Source organism: Sebastes umbrosus, chromosome 14 (assembly GCF_015220745.1).
Source record: "Sebastes umbrosus isolate fSebUmb1 chromosome 14, fSebUmb1.pri, whole genome shotgun sequence".
Classification (NCBI taxonomy): Eukaryota; Metazoa; Chordata; class Actinopteri; order Perciformes; family Sebastidae; genus Sebastes; species Sebastes umbrosus.
The window spans coordinates 12083800-12104975 of record NC_051282.1 but is presented as its reverse complement, the minus strand read 5'-3'; the positions used below and the strand labels follow the sequence as shown (position 1 = coordinate 12104975).

Here is a 21176-nt window from a genome sequence, read left to right as displayed (position 1 = left end):
TGAACTGTAATAATTGCTGCAACAATAATTAAAACTGAAACAGCATACATACTTCTACAAGAACAAATTTGTTAAAATATGAAAGTTATTATTATTATTATAATTTGCATGACTGTTGTTTGTGCCTATTATTGCCCCTAAGAAGCTGCAATGAACTGTAACAATTGCTGCAACAATAATTAAAACTGAGACAGCATACATACTTCTACAAGAAAAAATGAGTTAAAATATGAAAGTTATTATTATTATTATTATTATTATTATTATTATTATTATTATTATTATTATTATTATTATAATCTGCATGATTGTTGTTTGTGCATATTATTGCCCCTAAGAAGCTGCTATGAACTGTAATAATTGCTGCAACAATAATTAAAACTGAAACAGCATACATACTTCTACAAGAAAAAATTTGTTAAAATATGAAAGTTATTATTATTATTATAATAATTTGCATGACTGTTGTTTGTGCCTATTATTGCCCCTAAGAAGCTGCTATGAACTGTAACAATTGCTGCAACAATTATAGTTTTCCCTCACCATGATAATTAAAACTGAAACAGCATACATACTGCTACAAGAAAGAATGAGTTAAAATATGAAAGTTATTATTATTATTATTATTATTATTATAATTATTATTATTATTATAATCTGCATGACTGTTGTTTGTGCATATTATTGCCCCTAAGAAGCTGCTATGAACTGTAATAATTGCTGCAACAATAATTAAAACTGAAACAGCATACATACTTCTACAAGAAAAAAACGAGTTAAAATATGAAAGTAAATAGTGATAAATTGATCATGTCGGTCTCATTGTTGCCACTGAACTGTGAAGCTGTGAAGTGAAGCTGGTGTGACCACGTGACTGCTCCAGAGCGAGCAGCCTGCTGTTTGTTCAGAGAGAGAGAGAGAGAGAGAGAGAGAGAGAGAGAGAGAGAGAGAGAGAGAGAGAGAGAGAGAGAGAGAGAGAGAGAGAGAGAGAGAGAGAGAGAGAGAGAGAGAGCGAGAGAGAGAGAGAGAGAGAGCAGAGAAGAGGAAAGATGGCGGCTCTAGCTGAACCAACACGGGACGCCGGGCTAACGTTTTGAGACTTCACCTCCGAGCAGACACCGTGAGCTCCACCGGGGGTTTACTGCACCATCCACACCCGCACCGGTCCAGCTTTGCACGGGTGCACCTTTTACTCACGTCGGCTAAAGCAACGCAATAATAAAGTATAGTAGAGAAATAATATCTCTCTGCTATCATGAGAGGGAAAAGAGGCAGGCCGCCCAAACCGCTACACCAAGCCGAGGACTCGTCTCCTGCTCCGGCTGCGAGAGGCTTGAGACCGCGGAGGAATCTGAAGCCCCGGTTCAGAGACAGCGGCGATGAGGACGTGGAGAGCCCGACGAGAGAGAGCACTAAGGCGGCTAAGAAGAGGAAAGCAGTCACGTCAACACGGGGCAGAGGACGAGGTAGAGGAGGAGGAGGTTTGAGAGGAGGAGGAAGACGGGGCCGTGGAGGGAAGAAGACGGCTGCCTGTAAGACTGTGGTGTACGACGACCATGAGAGCGACGAGGAGGAGGACGATGCTGTCAGCCTGAGGTCGGAGGAGGACGAGTTTGTTGAGGAGGAACCTCAGACTGAAGAGGAGGAAGAAGATGAGGCCCTGAAAGAGGAGAGTGAAGATGATGTGCTGGAGGAGCAGCAGCAGGAGGAAGAGGAGGAGGAGGAGGTGGAGGATGATGCCAGCTACTGTACAGAGAGTAGTAACAGCACTCCGGGTAAATACATATGTTCAGGTGGTGGTTCTCAACATGCACTTGCAAAGGGGATGCAAAATGCACATCCTGAAAATAGCTGCAGATGATTGTTTATGATGAGGTGCAGGAAGCTTATTGTTCAAAATGGAGACTGTATGAACACAAGGCCTCAGTCTGCTCATTATAAGCTGCTGCAGGTGGATTGAATAGCTCTGTGGCTACTTTACCTTCCTGTCAACACACCTTTTAAATAACCCATGTTAAGAGTACCTGAGGATGCATCTAGACTTCAATGCAACCATTCAGTTGCATTGATAATGTAGCTATGTAGCTTAGCATGAGCTAATGTTAGCTGGTGAAGTTAGCTCATGCTGCCTTACTGTCATGGTGAAAGTCTAGCAGGTTCATGTTGGATAACTTTATAGCTACCCCTCAACACAATGCTTTATATATGTGAAGAATATAAAGTAGTTTTGTGGTTGAAGTTGATAAAAAAAAGAGAGAAAATAGCTGGCTAAGTTAGCATGGCTAGCCTCATCTTTTACACTTTCAACTTAGTTAACCCTCTAATTCATCACTCCAAAACTCCTATAACATGACAGCTAATGTCTGACAAAAAGGGGGTTATAATGTGTGGTTTAACTAACATTGACGTGATTAGCCAGCTGGAGAGCTAACTAATGTTTTCCTTGCTCCAGAAGGAGCCTCATTTAGTGAGCTAATAGTGACACTGACTGGCCATGTGAGGAGCCAGCTCTGCCAGAGGAGCACAAGTTTGACACCAACTTTTGAAACCAGAATAATATGTTGATTTTTGTCTCCAGTGGTTATTATAATCTAACTGCACATGTAGATTTGAGAATAATGTCAATTGCAACTTTATTTAGAAATGGTCCACTATACTGTGTTACTGCAGGGCTGCCCCTTCCTAGTCGATTAGTAGACTAATCGGTCATTTTGGTCTCAGTCGACTAAGATTTATGTAGTCGACAAGTCATTTTTTATGCTTTTTTTTCATGCTTATTGATTTATTTCCAAGAAACATATCTCTGGTAAACACAAAACTTTATTACATTTGTCATATACATACAGGTGCATAAGATAAGATAACATAAGATATACTTTTATTGTCCCCGTGGGGAAATCTTTCCTGAACTCCGTCCAACTGCAGTTACAAAAACTAAATTAAAACAGCATCAACAACAATAATAAACGATTCCACACAAGACAGGGAAACAGTTTCACAGAAACAGATGTTTCAACACATACACAGTCCACGTACATAATGGCACATACTATCACACACATCATGGCAGGTATTGCACCCAGGTAGTGCACTGCACCGTCTACCGTCTTGCCCATATTGCACAGACAATAGCCCAATATTACACAGATGCAACATATTGCACTGTCCCAATTTAACATATTGCACTGTCCTTATGATAGCTTTATGTTACGAGCTGTTGAGAAGTTTAATAGACATCGTCTATTCATCATACATGAAATGTGACCTCTGCATTGAACCCATCCTAAGCATGTAAGGGCACTGGGCTGCTGTGAGGCGCCCGGGGAGTAACTTGGGGGTTTAGTGCCTCGCTCAAGGACACACGCGGACAGTAAGAAACCAGGGATCGAACCGCCAATCATGTGGTTGAAGGGTGACTCGTTCTACCCACTGAGCTACAGCTGCCCAAAAACAAAATATGAGATTTAAAGTGGTGCCTTTGTGTGAGAAACCCAGTTTCACAGATCTGTCAATATGAGTGTTAGTCGACTACGAATTTCTTTGGTCGAGGACAGCCCTAATACAGTATATCCGGCATACAAAAGATGGTTATTGCCATATAGGCCTACAGAAGAGCAGGATGATATTGATAACGTCAAACATCGTAGTATTTTGACTGTACCTCAATATATAATGTGTTTCTCAACTATTAAAAAAAAAAAAACATTTGAGAAGTTTTCCTCTGATCAAAGCGATCTAATTATGGTTTACTAATATCATTTGTGTATCCTACAGGGAGGAAAAAAGTACGGGCTCCCCGACCTCGCACTCCCATCCTGGAGGAGAAAGAGATTCCTCCTCTTGAGCTTCCTGACACCTCCGAGGACCTCCTGGTGCCTGGCGAGGAGCTGCTCAACGCCACCTCCATCTACGAGGTGCTGCGGAACTTCAGCACGGTGCTGCGTCTCTCCCCCTTCCGCTTCGAGGACTTCTGTGCGGCGCTGGTAGGCCAGGAGCAGTGCACTTTAATAGCAGAGACCCATAACTCCCTCTTGAAGGTCATCCTACGTGAGGAGGACTCCTCCAACACTACCTTTGGCCCTGCCGACCTCAAGGACAGCGTTAACTCCACGTTGTACTTTATTGACGGCATGACGTGGCCTGAGGTGTTGCGGTCGTACTGCGAGAGCGACCGGGAGTACCATCACGTCCTGCCGTATCAGGAGGTGGATGAGTATCCCTACGGTCCACTTGAAAGTAAGATCAAGGTGTTACAGTTTTTGGTGGACCACTTTCTCACCACCAATATCGCCCGCGAGGAGCTGATGTCCGACGGCAGCATGCTGTATGACGACCACTGCCGCGTGTGTCACCGCCTGGGCGACCTGCTGTGCTGCGAGACCTGCTCAGCGGTCTACCACCTGGAGTGTGTGAAACCGCCGCTGGAGGAGGTTCCAGAGGACGAGTGGCAGTGTGAGATTTGCGTGGCACACAAGGTGCCGGGTGTCACGGACAGCGTGACAGAGGCGCAGAAGAATAGGCCCTACATCCGCCAGGAGCCCATTGGATACGACCGCCACCAGAGGAAATACTGGTTCCTAAACAGAAGGATTATTGTGTAAGTTAGGCCTTTCTGCTTCACTTGAATTACCTCTCTGTGCCAACGGCTTTATATCCTAAACTCAACACAGATGTTACCACCAAATGCATTCAAAACAAAAAGGGAAAGAAATCAACTTTCAATGAAGTCATACTGTAATAATCATTCTGCACCTCCTCATGGCTCTGTTTTCAGGCTTTAAAAAAAAAATCTACCCCGTGACAGGAGACTTTGTCCAATCACAGGTCATTTCAGAGAGAGCGTTATCTCTCAGAACATTTGAATCACAATATGCTGAAAGGTTGTAATGGAGTTTTTGCCCAACGATGCTAAAAACATTCTGCCTCCTGCAAGCTTAAGTACAGTACTTGAGTAAATGTATTCGTCTGCCTTTACAGCCTCGTTGCGTATACTCACGTTCATGCGACCGTGGTGTAGTTTGTTTATAGACTAACATTAGCTTTCTACTTCTGGCGATTGCATTCACACTTCAAAAATCATAAAATGGTGTTCATTTGTGGAGAGTATCTTGCTGAACAAAACATGTAAGTATCATAAACGTTTGTTCGCCACAGAATTTATTTTCGGCAATAATCCAAAACCCAATGGAAAAATCCCATTGGCTTTTTGTCGAGGGAACCAGTGTGATGCTAACTTCCTGGTTGGCCTCAAGGCCCATTGAAAGAGGCTAGGTCACCGGTCATATCTTTGGGGTACAATACATGCGTAGTAAAATCTGGTCTGCACTTGCAGAAATTGAGCCATCGCAATGCACGACCGCAGCTCCAGTTACACTGCGCATGTGTCATACCCCATACCCCAAGACCCGCTTCCGCCCGTATCCCAGCCTCCTTCCATAGGCATTGGTTGGCCTACAAAAATACGTCATCCCTAGACAACTCTATAAAGGTAGCTTACAAGGTACAGTACGAGTCATTATATTTAATAGTAGAGGTACAGTATACCTCAATGCACTGTGGGAAATGTGTAAAGATCTAAGCATCCATGTAAAACATGTCACCGTAGCCATGAAGCAGTGAAAAAGTAGCAGCTATGTACTGTAGTTACCCCTGTACATGTTCAACAATAGCCTCATGAACCCCCTCAATCATCAAGGTTTTTGTTGTTGTGAAACCAAATGCATATTTCCTCTAAATATGACAAACATGGGCCTCAAATTTGGTCAAATAAAATGCAAACAAAATTGAAGCCAATTGTATACAGTTTCCCAGAAGGTAATCTCACATTACCAGGCGCTGCGTGTGTGCGCTGTTCAACAGTCAAATTTGAAACAGCTGGAGAGTGAAACTGAAAGTTACAGTAAAAAAAATCATTTGGCGCGTAAAAATGCAACGTGCTTCCATGAATGTAGTCATTAGTTTAGAGATTATAAAAGAGATGTGCAATCATCTTTACTGGCAGGGATGGGTTTCCTGTTTGCCTTCTCACCCCCACCCCAAACTTATGTTAGACTTAATGTGAGACAGCATCTGACAGAGACTTTTAATGTTTTTGATCTGGGTTTAAAAAAAAAAAAAAAAAAAAAGGCACTCGATGCTTGAGCTGAACTGCACCCAGAGAATATTAATGAGTAGATGAGCAGTCTGTGTGTAACCTGTCCTTGACACTCAATTTTAACTCGACCCATTATCTTAATGTCTTCTCAAATGGCTGGTATCATTCTGTGTGAATCAGCTTGCTGTTGCAATTGAATTCTTGTATGGAAATAGATTTTTTTTTGGCAGCTTGCTCTTTTAGTCCAGAGTTGATTCAATCCAACCAAAAGAAACCCAAATAATAGAGGATTCTTTTACCAAAGTTAAAACTCACAAAAATCTACAAGGTGTGTACCAGTGTTGTCATTATTTAGTGTCATACAGTGAACAAGTTTATATTGTCTCAGTTAAACTATATTTAGGGCTGTCGATAGATTAAAATATTTAATCACGATTAAATCGCATGATTGACCATAATTAATCCCAGTTAACCAAAAATTGATAACACATTTTTTATCTGTTCAAAATGTACCTTAAAGGGAGATTTGTCAAGTATTTAATACTCTTATTAACATGGGAATCGGCAAATATGCAGCTTTATGCAAATGTATGTATATATTTATCATTGGAAATCAATTAACAACACAAAACAATGACAAATATTGTCCAGAAACCCTCACAGGTACTGCGTTTAGCATAAAAGATATACTCAAATCATGACATGGCAAACTGCAGCCCAACAGGCAACAACAGCTGTCAGTGTGTCAGTGTGCTGATATGACTATGACTTGCCCCAAACTGCATGTGATTATCATAAAGTGGGCAAGTCTGTAAAGGGGAGACTCGTGGGTACCCATAGAACCCATTTACATTCACATATCTTGAGGTCAGAGGTCAAGGGACACCTTTGAAAATGGCCTTGACAGTTTTTCCTCAACAAAATTTAGCGCACGTTATTTAGCCTCCTTTGCGACAAGCCAGTATGACATGGTTGGTACCAATGGATTCCTTATGTTTTCTTGTTTCATATGATGAAAAATCACAAGTTGTGTTAACGCGTTAAAGAAATTAGTGGCATTAAAATGAATTTGCGTTAACGCGTAATTATTGTGTTAAATTTGGCAGCCCTAATTATATTGTAACGACACCTTGCAGCAAAGTGATAGAGGAAGTAATGTAGTATCTAACAATCTATCTAAGAACCCATGCTGTTCTCTCTCCACAGCGAGGAGGACGGGGAGCAAGAGAAGAAGAAGACCTGGTACTACAGCACCAAGACGCAGCTGGAGGAGCTCATGGAGTGCCTGGATAAGCAGTACTGGGAGACGGACCTCCATGCCACCCTGGAGGAGATGAAGGAGGAAGTGCAAGCTCACATGGACATCACGGAGGACCTTACCAACAGAGCCCGTGCAAACAATAGATCCTACCTCACTGCTGTCAACGGTATGGATTTGATATTGTCATTTGAACCTTGTAGTGGTGTAATCCTGTTGTGGTGCATGTGAGAAGGATGATGTTCATGCGAGCAGCGTTTGAAGGGAAATCATTCATCTGACGACTACTAATTAAGGCAGTGGTTCCCAACTTTTGAGCTTTGAAGTGAATGTATATGTTTGTGTCCTGTAGGGTTACATTTTGAAACCATCTTTACCAAAGCTTCAGATAACATAATTCCCTCCACTCAGGCAGCAGTGCTCTGCTATAATGACAGTTGACTACAAATGTGACAAATGTTAGGGTGCCGCCTTTTCGTCCTGCTTCACGTTCTCTCAGACAACAAGCAACTCCTTTTACCTCCCCCCAAGTTAACGGAGTGTTTAGAAAGCTTTTGATTACCACACCAGCAGCTTCTGTTCGTGTTTGACAGGCTGCCATATCTGTTTTCCTAACAGTTTTCCTCTGTCTGTCACCAAACTAACTGGTACTATGTTTTATTGGGGGGACGTGCTTCTGGCATCCTGTCAAAAGCTAGAGGGTTAGGGGGAGTAGCCTAAATGGAAGAAGAGATGTTTTTGTAAAGCCATTCTAGTGCTTTTTTTTTTTAAACATCTAAGTGATTTATGGGTGTTGTATTACTGGTATTTTTCTTCCGTTAAAAGCCCGCTGCAGCACAGTGCTGCCTGCGCCTTGCATTTCTTCATTTAAGATGGTTGGGACACAGCTCTTTGTGTCCCAGTGGAAACTGTTGTTATGAAACATGGTTAGGCAGACAGGAGATTGGATCTTGAGATTTTGGCCTTCTGAGAAAAGAAAATCTGCCCTGTCTTGAATCTATGTCATAAGTGGATTTGCTCTTTAACCGTGTTATAGACTCTTGATATGCCAGCGTCTAACACCAAGTTCACCTTATTTCTATGTTATCATATTTCTTTATTTATATATGAAGGCATTATATGAAGGCGTTGCCTTGGAAGGAGCCCCGAGGGGAGGAGGTCGGTTTAGACGGAGCTCCTGAGGCGATGCTACTTTCAAATTATGCTAGCTTTCCAACATTGTCGACCCATCTTTAAAGCTGCAGTTGGTAACTGAGCAAATATGATAAAAAGTTATTTTTATAAAACTGTCACTATATGCTGACAGTAGTGCATGAGACAGATAATCTGTGAAAAAAAACATGTTCTTCTGTGTCCTCCTGTGCTCATAATGGTATTTGCAAGATTCTACCGCACCCGAACAAAAACTACCAATCAGAGCTGAGCAGTCTCTGGGCAGCTGTCAATCACTGCTTGCGAAACTCGTGAACTCGGATCAAACTGTCAAATATGAATCAATATTCTGTTACTCTAATACCTATTTTTCACCTCAAATGTTTACAAAAACATCTTGTAGTGTACTGTTTAGTTGTAAAATGAGAAAGTTTGCTCCGGCTGGTGGGCGGTGCTTGGTTTCAGCTCGACTGTTTTCAACATGACTGCCGGGTCACAAACGTTATCATTTTACAGCCAAACAGTTCACTACAAGATGTTTCTGAAAACTTCTGAAAAATAACTTTTTATTATATTTGCTCAAGTCAAAAGTCACCTGGAACTGAACAGCAGCATTTATCACTGGAATATTGTATTTTTATATAATATATATATATTATAATATTATGCTCCAGTTGCTGATTAGAACGCTTCTTTTAAATATTGTTTGTAAAGCTTAAACGATTAGACAGAAAATGTAAGGGCAACTATTGATAATAACTTCAGTTATTTTTCAATTAAAAATACCCAAAAGATTTTTAATTGAAGCTTCTCAAATGTGATTTGCTGCTTATTTATGTGATAGTAAACTGAACATCTGTGGGTTTTGGACTGATGGTAAAACAAGGTATTTGAAGACGTTGCATTGGGTTCTAGGAAATTATTAGAGCCATTTAAAAAAAATTGTTTTTACATTTTATAGACCAAAGGATTAAAGATTAATTGGCAGATTAATCAACAAACAGTTGTTAGTTGGAGCGCTAATTATTTTAATTGGAGCAAATGATCTTCATATGCAAATGTAAGGAATGAGGAAAATTATTGTTTTTGCCCCAATAAGTTATTAGTATGTACTGTATTTACGCTATACGTTCAGCTAATTTAAATTAGAAACCAAATAATGTATTCATTCTCATGTTGTCTTTTCACTTGTGACATTTGTTCAAATGTTACATGGATGCATGAATATGTAATTGCTTCCTTTTTATTTGAAAAAAATGTATATGTTTCCTTTTGCTTTTAGGTGTGATCGTGGAGCGCATAAAGGTCAGGCGGGAGGCACAGGAAACCAAGAGGCGAGCAGAGGAAGCAAAGCAGGAAGCAGAAATGGGCTCCGTTAAGACGGCGGAGGACCCTGCTGAGCTCACATCGCAGCTCGGCAATGGAGAGCACAAAGATACGGAGGCCAAGGAAGAAGCTAGTTCACAAGGTAAAAGTCCACTTTATATACAGGGCCCAGTTCCCATTTCTCCTAAAGTAACTTTTAAACAGAAGACCCAATAGTACTGGTAACAGCAGTAGTTTTCTTGGTGCTGTTCCTATGTTGTAAACTGTCAGTGATGTCTCTGCGGCAGCATCAAGACTTTCTGCTAAACAATATTACGTCTCTGCTGGTGCTGTTCGCCCTGTGTATGTATGTCATGCCACAGCAGCCACGGCTCCCCCAGCTGCAGAGGAGAACTGCGTGTCTGACCCTAACCCCGGCTTGGCCACCAAGGACACAGCCGTGCCTAAAACGGAGTCCCTTGAACCCAACAAGGAAACGCCACCTGCTCCCTCTGGCAGCCTGGAGAGTGGGGAGTCCCCTCCATTGGCAAAGCAGGAAAGGACAGGTACTCAGAGTCAAAGATGGACTCATGTTCGCTACGGTGTCCAGCTATCAGCAGCATCTCTAGCCATTCAACTCACTCCTCCACTTCATACCCTGTTGCTGCCGGGCTGCACATCCATCTTCATCTGTCTGCTTGTCTGTGCTGGTTGCCACTAACCATACCCTGCCCTTTTCGCCTTGCTCATTTGCCTTTTTTGGTGTAAGGCGGAGGATAAACTGATTCCATTCAGTCTCTATACATTTGTCATTTTATAGTCAGGACAGAAAGCTAATGCCCTGTTTCCACCGCAGGAACTTCCCTCCGAACTAGGAACCTTTTGAGGAACTCATTGTGTTTCGACCGCAGGGATTAGGGTCTAAATTAAGTTAAGGCTAAAAAGGCCCTGGTCAGGGGGTAGTACTTTCTGAAAGTACCAGAACTTTCAGGGTGGGGTTTGCAGACAACAAAGGGCTAAAGGAACCCTTTAATTCCTTGAAAAGAAGTCCCGGGTCTAAAATGACCAGGAACTTCTTGGTGGAAACAGGGCTTAAAAGTTTTTTGAATGAATGACAGATTTGTTGTCATTGTTTTTTTTCTAATTGGACTTGAGGTTCAAAGTTTGTTTTGTATTTGATTTGGCGTAGGTTTATTTGTGGATCTATTATAGTGAAACCGAACACCAAGACCTTGGAAGAGGCTGTAATTACAGGTTTTATTGATAACATTTTTATGTAGACGAATATTTAAAAAAAAAAAAAGAATACATCAACAGAGCTTTTAGAAAGGTGCCGAATCAAAGCATGGCTTTTCCTGAAAAAAAGATGATGATTCAAGTACCAGTATTCAATCATTTAAAAAATTTTGGCGAGTCCAAAATTAATGTTTTGTTTATCTCTGTGGTAGATATCTGATGTTTGGTTCCCACTTCTATCAAGGCTTGTGAGCCAATAGTAAAACAACGTTGGTATCACGTGATATCTCTGGGTCGTCAGTTAGTGTGGAAAAAACAGATGAATGGCTGAGATTGACGGTAAGAGCCTGGCAACGACTTGTTGTGAAGTAAATGCAATGGAACAGGGGAGAGACAATGAGACATCTAGTGGCTGAATGTTATCAATAGCACCTTTTAATGCACTGTGCACCATCCCCGGCAAACCTGGCATCATATGGAAGTGATTGTAGGTGTTCCAGTGCTTTGAATTTAGACTGGTTATTTATTTGTGTTTTACATGGCTTCATATTCCCAAGAATTGTGTTTCTTCAGCTGAATTTTAACATCCATGGATGGCACGCACTGTGAAAGAGGACTTTGTGAGTGTTTTGTGCTTTAACCTAGACAAAAATTACCTTTCAGACAAAAGACTCTGTGGCCATGAAGTCCTCCTTACTTTCAGTAGCTCAACCAAAACGTTGTAGCTCTCACACTCACGTCTCACTTCAGATTCCCTTTCACTGCATCTCTTCATTATCTTCAGTAATCATCTAACTACATCGTGAGAAGATATTTTCTCCTTTCATTTAATTGTTCCTGAGAGACCGTAAAAGCTGTTGCGGGCCTTTTTCTGCCGTTCGTTTCATTTGTCTTTACCTTCTCTAAAGCATGAAACTAAAGCTGCTTTGGTAGCTCAATGTTACATTTATTTTTGGTGCATTCATTTCTTGTCTCGTGTTTATATGCCGTCTCCTGCGCTCGCGGTCTTGAAAAAGCACGCTTTTGGCACAGCGCTAGATGGCGTCCCTGGCAGCAGCTAGCACGCCACGTCTGTCACAACCGGCTCCTTATTCTCAATCCAATTTATGGGCATTTGGGTGGGCTCCTGTTGCTCAGACAAAAGACTCTCTGCCTGGAAGCCCCACCTGCTACCTCGTCAACAAAGAGCTGCATATATATGCGGGACTCTCTCCCCTAACAACTCAAAGGCAGAGCTGGGGTCTTGATTTTGGCTTTGGAACAAGTGCACAGCTTGTTTTTGGATTTGTGTAGCCTTTCCTGTCCAAGATGGGCTTGGTTTTATAGGCCTAACTGGACTGATGAAGCACTTAATGGTCCGCTAAAGATTATTTCTTGAACAGTTTGTTGTTGTCTTTAGACATGGTGTTAGATTGAACAAGGTCTGGCCTAGCTGTATTGAGAATTTCCCATTTTGAGAGGTTGAGTTTTTGTCAGTACCGTTTCTAATTTGTTTACACAGCTGCCATCTTTGCTAAAAGCACGTTGCTTGTAATTAACGTCATTGCGTTTCACTCCTTGCATCCTCAGTACTTGCTTTTACGCCTGTACTCAGTCTTTCCAAACATTTATTTTCAGATGAGGATGTGAAAGCCGAGTCTAGCAGCGAAGACAAGCACCCTGGCGATTCCCAAGATCAGCCACAGCAGCAGCAGTCATCTCAACCGGAGTCGAGCGGAGGCAGCACCCAGGTTTCAGGCCTTAGGAAACCGGAGCAGCCCGACCTGGCTGATCCATCCTCCCGGTCCTCTTTTACCAGCCAGGATGGGACAGGTAATCATGTTGGTGGTGCTTGAAAAGTAGATAAACACAGATTCTGGAGTCAATTCAGTTGTGCTACATTGTCTTTGTGTCTCTGTTTTAATCAATCTGCTTTCTGAATGACAGACGAGTACAACTACAGGGTCAAGAGCACTACAGAAAAACCAGCTGGTCAGGAATCGAATAACCAAACGCCCAGAGGCAGCAAAGAGGTGAGGCGTGTGCAGGGTTTTTACAACTGCAGTCTAGAACTGTTGTTTAATTCCACAGTTATTATAATTCTCACAAAACCTTTAAAAAATGTGTTTGAAATTAAAGACAAGTGAGTAACTTGTGTCCATCATAGCATCTAGAATCCTGTATTGTATTTAGGCAAAGTTACTTATGTTATCATAAACACTGCATTGACTATGCTTAATGAAATGATCTATCAGAATCTTTCCTATCTCTAGTATTAAAGGGATAGTTTGGGTGTTTTGAAGTGGGGTTGTATGAGGTACTTATCCATAGTCAGTGTATTACCTACAGTAGATGATGGTCGGCACGCCCCCAGCTTGGAGAAGCAGACAGGAGTTACCGCACGGAAGCAAAGCAATGTACTGCTGTAGACGGTGCCAGCAGCAAAAAGTATTTAACCACCGAAAAGAAAGGCCCACCTAATAATATCAATATCGGTTTAAGTATACGCTATATTTAGAATATTTTCACTGGTTTACCGTACCGTCAGACAGCCCTTTGCGACGGGGAACTGAAGCCGTTGTGTGCATCTATGCTCTCGCCAAAGCCACCAGACTCCATTGAGGAAAAAAAAGGTATTTTTAATTTTACCTCGCAGAACATAGGGGGTCGCTGATCTACCACTACATTGATTGGTTTGTTTGTGTTATTGTATGACTGCGTTTAGTTTAGATTCCCCAAAGTCACACAATAACACAAACAAACTAACCGATCGAGGCAGTGGTAGACCAGCAACCCCCGTGTTCAGGGAGGTAAAATTTCAAAAAATTTCAATGGAGGCTGGTTGGTTTTGCAAGAGCATAGATAACGGCTTCAGTTCACCCGTCTGAAACATAGACTGTACAGCTGGCTCGCAGCAACATAAACCAGGGAAAATATTCTAAATATAGCATACACTTAAACATGACATTGATATTTTAGGTGGCTAAAATATGTTTTGCTGCTGGCCCCGTCTACAGCAATATATTTCTTTGCTTCTGTACGGTGACTCCTGTCTGCCTCCCCAAGCTGGGGGCGTGCCGACCGCCATCTACTGTAGGTAATACACTGACTATAGATAAGTACCTCATACAACCCCACTTCAAAAAACCCAAACTGTCCCTTTAAAGCCACAAGTTGAGCACATCCTGAACAAACTAAACTGAATGTAATGTTCCCTCTCATGTTTCAGTCATCTCCCGTACGCTCTGATGGCGAGTCTTCGCGTCTCAGCTTCTTAAAAAGGGACCTGACCGTGAATTTGAACAACTTGTTCAAGCTGGGCCAGGAGGGTAAATACAGGGTCTACCACAACCAGTACAGCACCAACGTCCTGGCCCTAAACAAGCATCAGCACCGCGAGGACCACGACAAGAGACGCCACCTCTCCCACAAGTTCAGCCTGACTACCGCGTCTGAGTTCAAATGGAATGGCTCCATCTACGGTTCGCGGAGCTTGACCGTCTCCACCCTGCGTCTCACCATCATCCAGCTGGAGACCAATGTCCCTGGACCATTTATGCATCCTAACTGGGCATCGCACAGGTAAAACTAGGATCAAGTTAATGTGAAGCTCTTAAAGGAAATTCACTGTTTAAGCGAAAGTTTATTTCCCAAAACTATTCCTTTTAAAGATACGAAAATATTTGATTCTTGCAAAATATGATGATCTATTTTAAATTGGTGTAAGAGTTTGAAATATGATGAAGCTTTATGGAAGAAATAGGCAGTTGTGCTGTGTGTTATCTATTGTTTCATACAGTTTGTCTCTGTTTTTTCCAGGACCAACTGGAACAAAGCAGTGCAGATGTGCAGCAAGGCCAGGGAATTTGCTTTGGCCTTGGCCATACTGGAGTGTGCCATCAAACCAGTGGTCATGGCGCCTGTATGGAAAGATTCTCTTGGACACACAAGGTAAACAACTGTTGGCTACACACACTTTCTTGCTTTCCATAAGACTAACAGGACTCAAGCTACTCATCATCTGCGCCACTACTCCAGTTGAGTTAGGGCTGGTGATGTACAATGTACAAAAACATACAATAGACATTTTTATATCGTTTTGACGATATATACCGTCATATTACTTTCTTGCTTCAGGTTACATCGCATGACCTCCATGGAGCGGGAGGATAAGGAGAAGGTGAAAAAGCGAGAGAAAAAACTAGAGGATGAGGAGACGCTACAACAGGCCACCTGGGTGAAGTACACCATCCCCATCAAGCACCAGGTAAAACATCAGCGTCTTTCATCTGTCATCCAGCTCCTCCTGTGGCCACAGAGGAGGTTTTACATCATACTTACTGATCTAGAGCAGTGATTCCCAACCAGCAGACATAACCCCACAGCCCTGTCACATTAACTATCCATGACTTTTAGATTGCCATTTCAACATTACCTTTAGCTAACTATTTAGTTATTAGTTTTATTTAACTATTTGTATTATGTCTTTAAGGCTGCTTTACAATTGATATTGTTTCTCAGTTTGAATTTTTATAAATGTTCTTTGAAATTATTGTGGCTCTTCATTTGAAAGCTTCATTATTTTGTGCCTCACTTGTGTGTTTTTCTATCAAGGTGTGGAAGCAGAAGGGGGAGGAGTACAGAGTGACGGGGTACGGTGGCTGGAGCTGGGTCAGTAAGACTCATGTGCCGCGGTTTGTCCCAAAGCTACCGGGGAACACAAACGTAAACTACCGCAAAGACCTGGAGGGTAAGGGCTAAACTGGCAGTATTTCCTCAATATATTCTCCTGCTGTTGGCACTTTTGGCTCATATTATGATTTATTTTCGCTGTCTTAATAGCTAAAATGAGGAAGGAAAAAGCAGCAGCTTGCACTAATAAGCCGAAAACGTTGATGGAAACTGAGAAGCAGACTACTCAAAACACGTCGGATGGGGAAAAAGAACAAGCAACCATCGCTGCCTCATCTGAGAGCACTTCATCAGAGGAGGACTGCAAACCTCAGACCTCAAAAGAGGATGAAAACCCCACAGAGGAGGAGCGTGGAAAAACTGTAGAGGAGAAGGGAGAAGATGAAAAAATGGAGGTTGACCCCTGCTCCGAAACTGCTGCTTCAAGTGGCGAGAAAGGTAAATGTTTTTTCCTTTTATCTTTTGGATTTCCCTTGATGCTTATTTGTGGGCGGATATACGTTTCCATCATCCACTGACCTCTGTGACTGTTAATTACAGATAAAGCTGAAAACGAAGGCTCTTCCTCGCCTTCTGTGCAGCCCGTGGAGGAAGAACCAATCCAGAAAGTTGAAGAATCCAGGAATGAGGAGACCACTGCATCGAAGATCTACTACGACGTTGTGAATGTAAGCGAGGGCTTCCAGCTGCGGACAGCTTATAAGAAGAAAGTAAAGCCCTCCAAACTGGATGGGCTTTTGGAGCGGCGGGTAAAACAGTTCACCTTGGAGGAGAAGCAGAGGCTAGAGCGATTGAAACAGGCGACGCTGTTGTCCAAAATGATCGCCACAAAGTCCGCTTCCGCGGTTAAGACCGAAGGATCCACGTTAGGCAAACAGCAGCCCGTAGTGACCCCTTGTGTAAAAAAAGAGAAGGATGAGGGCGTTCAAGTGAAAGACCACATAGTTAAAAAGCTCAACTTTGAGCAGGAGCAGATAAAGACGGACGTGGACGTCAAATCAGAAACCACAGCACCCAACCACAGCAAACAGACAGAGGTAAACGCCGTGCAGGGGAACTGTGGGGAGGCCTTAGCTCACAAAGAAGTGAATGGAGGACCTCTATCAAGCACTGAGCTCATCAGTAAAAACAATTGTATATCAGATGCAATAGAAAGCAAAGAGAAAACACACAAGCCAGAGGTGGCTCGAGTGGGAGAGAATGCTAAGAAACGTGGTTACGAGGAAATGGAGCAAGGCAGCGAACAGAGCATGGAGGCAGAGCAAAGTAAGGTGCAGGTGAATGGGAAAACTGGGGCCCCTGCTGACCCAAACGTCAACTCAGACCCAGCCAGTCAAGTCCAAGAGGATATTAAAGAGCCTCAGAAAGAGCCTGTCAAGTCTCTGATGAATGGAAACCTCTCGCAGAATGACGTGTCGGACATATGTCACCCACCTCCCCTGAAAGTCCCGAAATTAGAGAACCATGTGGCAGAGAAAGGAGACTCTCTGAATAAGAGTGTGGATGTGGCGATGGACAGTGAGGGGACAGTACCTGCTAAGCTTCCATCCTCAAGCCCTACTAGTAATAGCATCGACACTAACAGTAGTAGCGAAGGTTTGAAGACCACCGCCGCCACCACAGAGTCTCAAAAAGCCCCGACCACTGACCTGTCCAGTAAGTCCGACGTGATCTCTCAAGCAGCAAGTAGCGCCGTCTCCTCTGTCACCACCACCCAGCCCAGCTCCAGGGCAGTCGTCCCTCAGAAGACTAAACTTCCAGTCGCCGACGTCAAGACGGGCCCTTCAACCAGCTCCATGACGATTAGTAAAGAATATTCCACCAAAGACCGGATCAGCCTCCTTAGATTCTCCAGATCTAAGAAGGCACGCTCGGGGACGGCCCTGCCGTCCTACCGCAAGTTTGTCACCAAGAGCAGCAAGAAGAGCATCTTCATCCTGCCAAACGACGACCTGAAGAGAATGGCGAGGAGAGCAGGCATCAGAGAGGTGCCCATATTCAACTACAACGCCAAGCCCGCCCTGGATATATGGCCCTACCCTTCGCCTCGACCTACTTTTGGAATCACGTGGAGGTTGGTAACACATTTAGATCTTTTTACATGATTTTGGATACTTAAAAAATACATTTAGAACTAGCATTTGTAGTACACATTTATAATAGCCAATTGAAAATATTATTTTTATTATTTTGAACAATATTATTATAGATATGCCAGCTTTAGCTTGACACTAACAAATGACAACATCACTTCTCATTATGTTACCAAGACATACAGTAAATTGAAGTGTGTATAGCCCCGTTTCCACCAAGAAGTCCCTGGTTATTTTAGTCCCGGGACTACTTTTCAAGGAACTGAAAGGTTCCTTCAGCCCACCCGTTTCCATAAGGATTTAAAGACCCTTTAGAAGATTAGGCCAATTGGTCCGCTAACGTAGGAAAAGGCAACATGACCTGACGAGGCCTGCTGCTGGACGCAGGGGTGAACACACTTTGCAGCCTGCAGTTAAGTGTGTCTAACCGCTTCATCTAAAAATCCCGTTGAACAAAAATAAATGTTACATTTTGAAAACAATGAAACTGAGAGCCTCTGTCTCCACAGTAAATCATCTGTTGAGTGTTTGATGGTTAATTATTTGTGCTTTAGAATGTAACCGCTGTGAAATACTATTCACAGCACCGCCGCACTGTCTCTCTCTTCTAACGTTACCGCTTTACTTTCAGTGTTATCAAACAATGAAAAATGTTCTCCCCTTGTCCTAAAATGGTCCTAAATCGATACAAGAGTACTTCCTTGTTTATGAATGAAGCGGTACAGTTAAAGCAGCAGTGCTGTGTGTGTGTATTACCAATCGGTGACAGTCATCCCTGCAAACTCCACCCCGAAACGTCTGGTACTTTCCGAAAGTACTACCCCTCAATCAGGTCCTTTTTGGTGGTAAAAAGGCCTCGAAAAATGTGCCTGGAACTTAACTTAGACTCTGGTCCCTGAGGTCAAAATGCGGTGGAAACAGGGCTAAGGTAAACATACTTCCTGTTGTTGGAATAATACTAGCTCGTGTTTTTTTCTGACTGCGTCTCATCCAGGTACCGTCTCCAGACTGTGAGGTCGCTGGCTGGGGTCAGCCTGATGCTGAGGCTGCTGTGGGCCTGCCTGAGGTGGGACGACATGGCCGTTAAGCCCTCCGCCGCTGTAGGGACAACGCGGAAAGGTGCGGAAATGCTGCGTGTCTGTGTGTCTTTTAGGAAGCCTTCTTACATTAGTTTCTATTTTAGTTCAAACATGCAACTTCTTCTGTTATCTCTTCTGCTTCTGCCTTGACGTGTCCACCTTCCAATGCTTGGATGAGTGACTATTAATGGTTGCCGTTTTAAATGATTGCGCTAATATGTTTTATTCTCGCCACAGAAACCACGGACACGGACATCATCACAACAGAGATCATAAAACGAAGAGACGTGGGGCCTTACGGCATCCGCTCAGAATACTGCATCAGGAAGATCATCTGTCCCCTCGGAAACAGAGACACTCCCAAAGGTAAAAGCTGAACATCAGAAACAATGGAGAAATTTGAAAATTGAAGATTGACCAAGATTGGTTGCTGCAAGAGTTTTGGCAACTTTTTCTAAGTATAATTAACATGGCTGTCAAAGTTAATACGATAATAACGCAAATTAGTTTTAACGCCACTAATTTCTTTAACGCATTAATGCAACTTGCAATTTTTAGGTTGCAGTGGGCTCTGGTATCATATGAAACTAGAAAACCTAAGGAATCCATTGATTTTAACCATGTCATACTAGCTTGTCGCTAACGAGGCTAAATAACGCTCCAAACTTGTGCTAAATTATGGAGAAGAAAAGATGGCATAGCCCTTTTCAAAGGGGTGCCTTGACCTCTGACCTCAAGATATATGAATGAAAATGGGTTCTATGGGTACCCAAGACCCCCCCCCTTACAGACTTGCCCACTTTATGATAATCACATGCAGTTTGGGGCAAGTCATAGTCAAGTCAGCACACTGACACACTGACAGCTGTTGTTGCCTGTTGGACTTGAGTTTGCCATGATATGATTTGAGCATATTTTTTATGCTAAATGCAGTACCTGTGAGGGTTTCTGAACAATATTTGTCATTGTTTTGTGTTAATTGATTTCCAATAATAAATATATACATACATTTGCATAAAGCAGCATATTTGCCCACTCACATGTTGATAAGAGTATTAAATACTTGACAAATTTCCCTTTAAGGTACATTCTGAACAGATAAAAAAAATGTGTGATTAATCGTGATTAAATATTTGAATCGATTGACAGCTCTATAAAGTTTGTTTCTCTTTTACCATAAGTAGAAACCCCCACTCCACAGAGGAAAGGCCTGCGCTCAAGCGCCTTGAGGCCCAAGAAGCACGAGCCAGCCAAGCTGACCGGGCCTGTAGCTGTGGAGAACTGGGTGCCTGAAGAAGACCTGGAGCTGTGGGAGATCAGGGCTTTTGCTGAAAGGTCAGAAACGCCTCCTCTGGCCTCTGTGGCTGCAAGCAGTATTGTTTTGGGGAATTATTCTGATAGGGCACTGATTCACCTGATATTCACCTTTTCTTTCCTTGGTATTACAGAGTGGAGAGGGAGAAGTCCCAGGGTATTGATTCCTCCAAGACCGGCAGTAGTCTGAGGACGGCAGAGGACGTCAAAGCCCATTTGGAGAATCAGCTGAAACAGGCCAGACTGGCTGCCCAGCAGGTGGGAACACACAGACACACACACAGGTGGTTTAGTAAGCCCGTGTTGAGGTAGCACTACACTGGGAGGTCAACAAACTCTTTATATGCTTAAAATGTTCTGACATTTTTGTTACAGAAACGTCTGGAGCAGCAGAGACCGGGTACACCCGCCACCACTCCAACAACAACCACCACCACCTCAGCCAGCACCCCCAGCACTCCCAACAGCGGCTCCAGCACCCCCAGTACCACAGCGTCCATGGGCCAGAGGATTGGTCAGGTCACTTCTGGAACTAAGATGGTCCTGGCCACCAAACTGGGCTCTCCAGTTTCCTTCCAGCAAGACAAAAACTTCCATCAGTCTTTTGCTTCCTGGGTCAAGCAGGGTCAGACCAATAACACCTCAGGTAAGCCGCATCGAAGACGAGGATAATTAGAATGATCTGACTGGTGTCGAGTTGTGCTCCTTCTCATCCATCATCTGTAAGAGGCAGGCAGACAAACCACTTTGTCAAAAGATATTTTTGGTTTTTCATGTTTCCATTTTTTTTATCGCTGTTTGACAGTTTGTAAGAAGTCAATCATCGGCATGACTTTTCCACAACTGTTCTTTTTGTGTGTCAGTTTTCCACATTGGTAAATGTGATTGGCTTGCCGTAATGACTTTGTGGCTCGTGGTGTCCACTTTCAGTCCTGTTAAAACTGGATTTTCAATTTGTGTCCTTTAAAGGGGTA

General features: G+C 43.0%; 1 protein-coding gene across 6 annotated transcripts in view; it reads left to right on the top strand.

The window, feature by feature from the left end:
* The first annotated feature begins 957 nt into the window (after positions 1–957).
* Positions 958–21176, top strand: part of bptf (bromodomain PHD finger transcription factor) — a 32768-nt gene continuing 12549 nt past the window's right edge. For 3 of the 6 annotated variants that reach the window (XM_037791693.1, XM_037791689.1, XM_037791692.1), the window contains exons 1-18: positions 958–1775; positions 3775–4597; positions 7301–7521; positions 9787–9972; positions 10193–10375; positions 12663–12857; positions 12972–13057; positions 14254–14606; positions 14844–14975; positions 15162–15291; positions 15639–15774; positions 15867–16154; positions 16257–17790; positions 18804–18928; positions 19126–19254; positions 20070–20223; positions 20337–20460; positions 20578–20848. In XM_037791693.1, coding sequence (XP_037647621.1) covers positions 1256–1775; positions 3775–4597; positions 7301–7521; positions 9787–9972; positions 10193–10375; positions 12663–12857; positions 12972–13057; positions 14254–14606; positions 14844–14975; positions 15162–15291; positions 15639–15774; positions 15867–16154; positions 16257–17790; positions 18804–18928; positions 19126–19254; positions 20070–20223; positions 20337–20460; positions 20578–20848 — 5590 coding nt within the window. In that variant the 5' untranslated portion in view covers positions 958–1255. The remainder of the gene's footprint in view (positions 1776–3774; positions 4598–7300; positions 7522–9786; positions 9973–10192; positions 10376–12662; positions 12858–12971; positions 13058–14253; positions 14607–14843; positions 14976–15161; positions 15292–15638; positions 15775–15866; positions 16155–16256; positions 17791–18803; positions 18929–19125; positions 19255–20069; positions 20224–20336; positions 20461–20577; positions 20849–21176) is intronic. The other 3 variants (XM_037791691.1, XM_037791690.1, XM_037791694.1) reach the window with 3 other exon arrangements.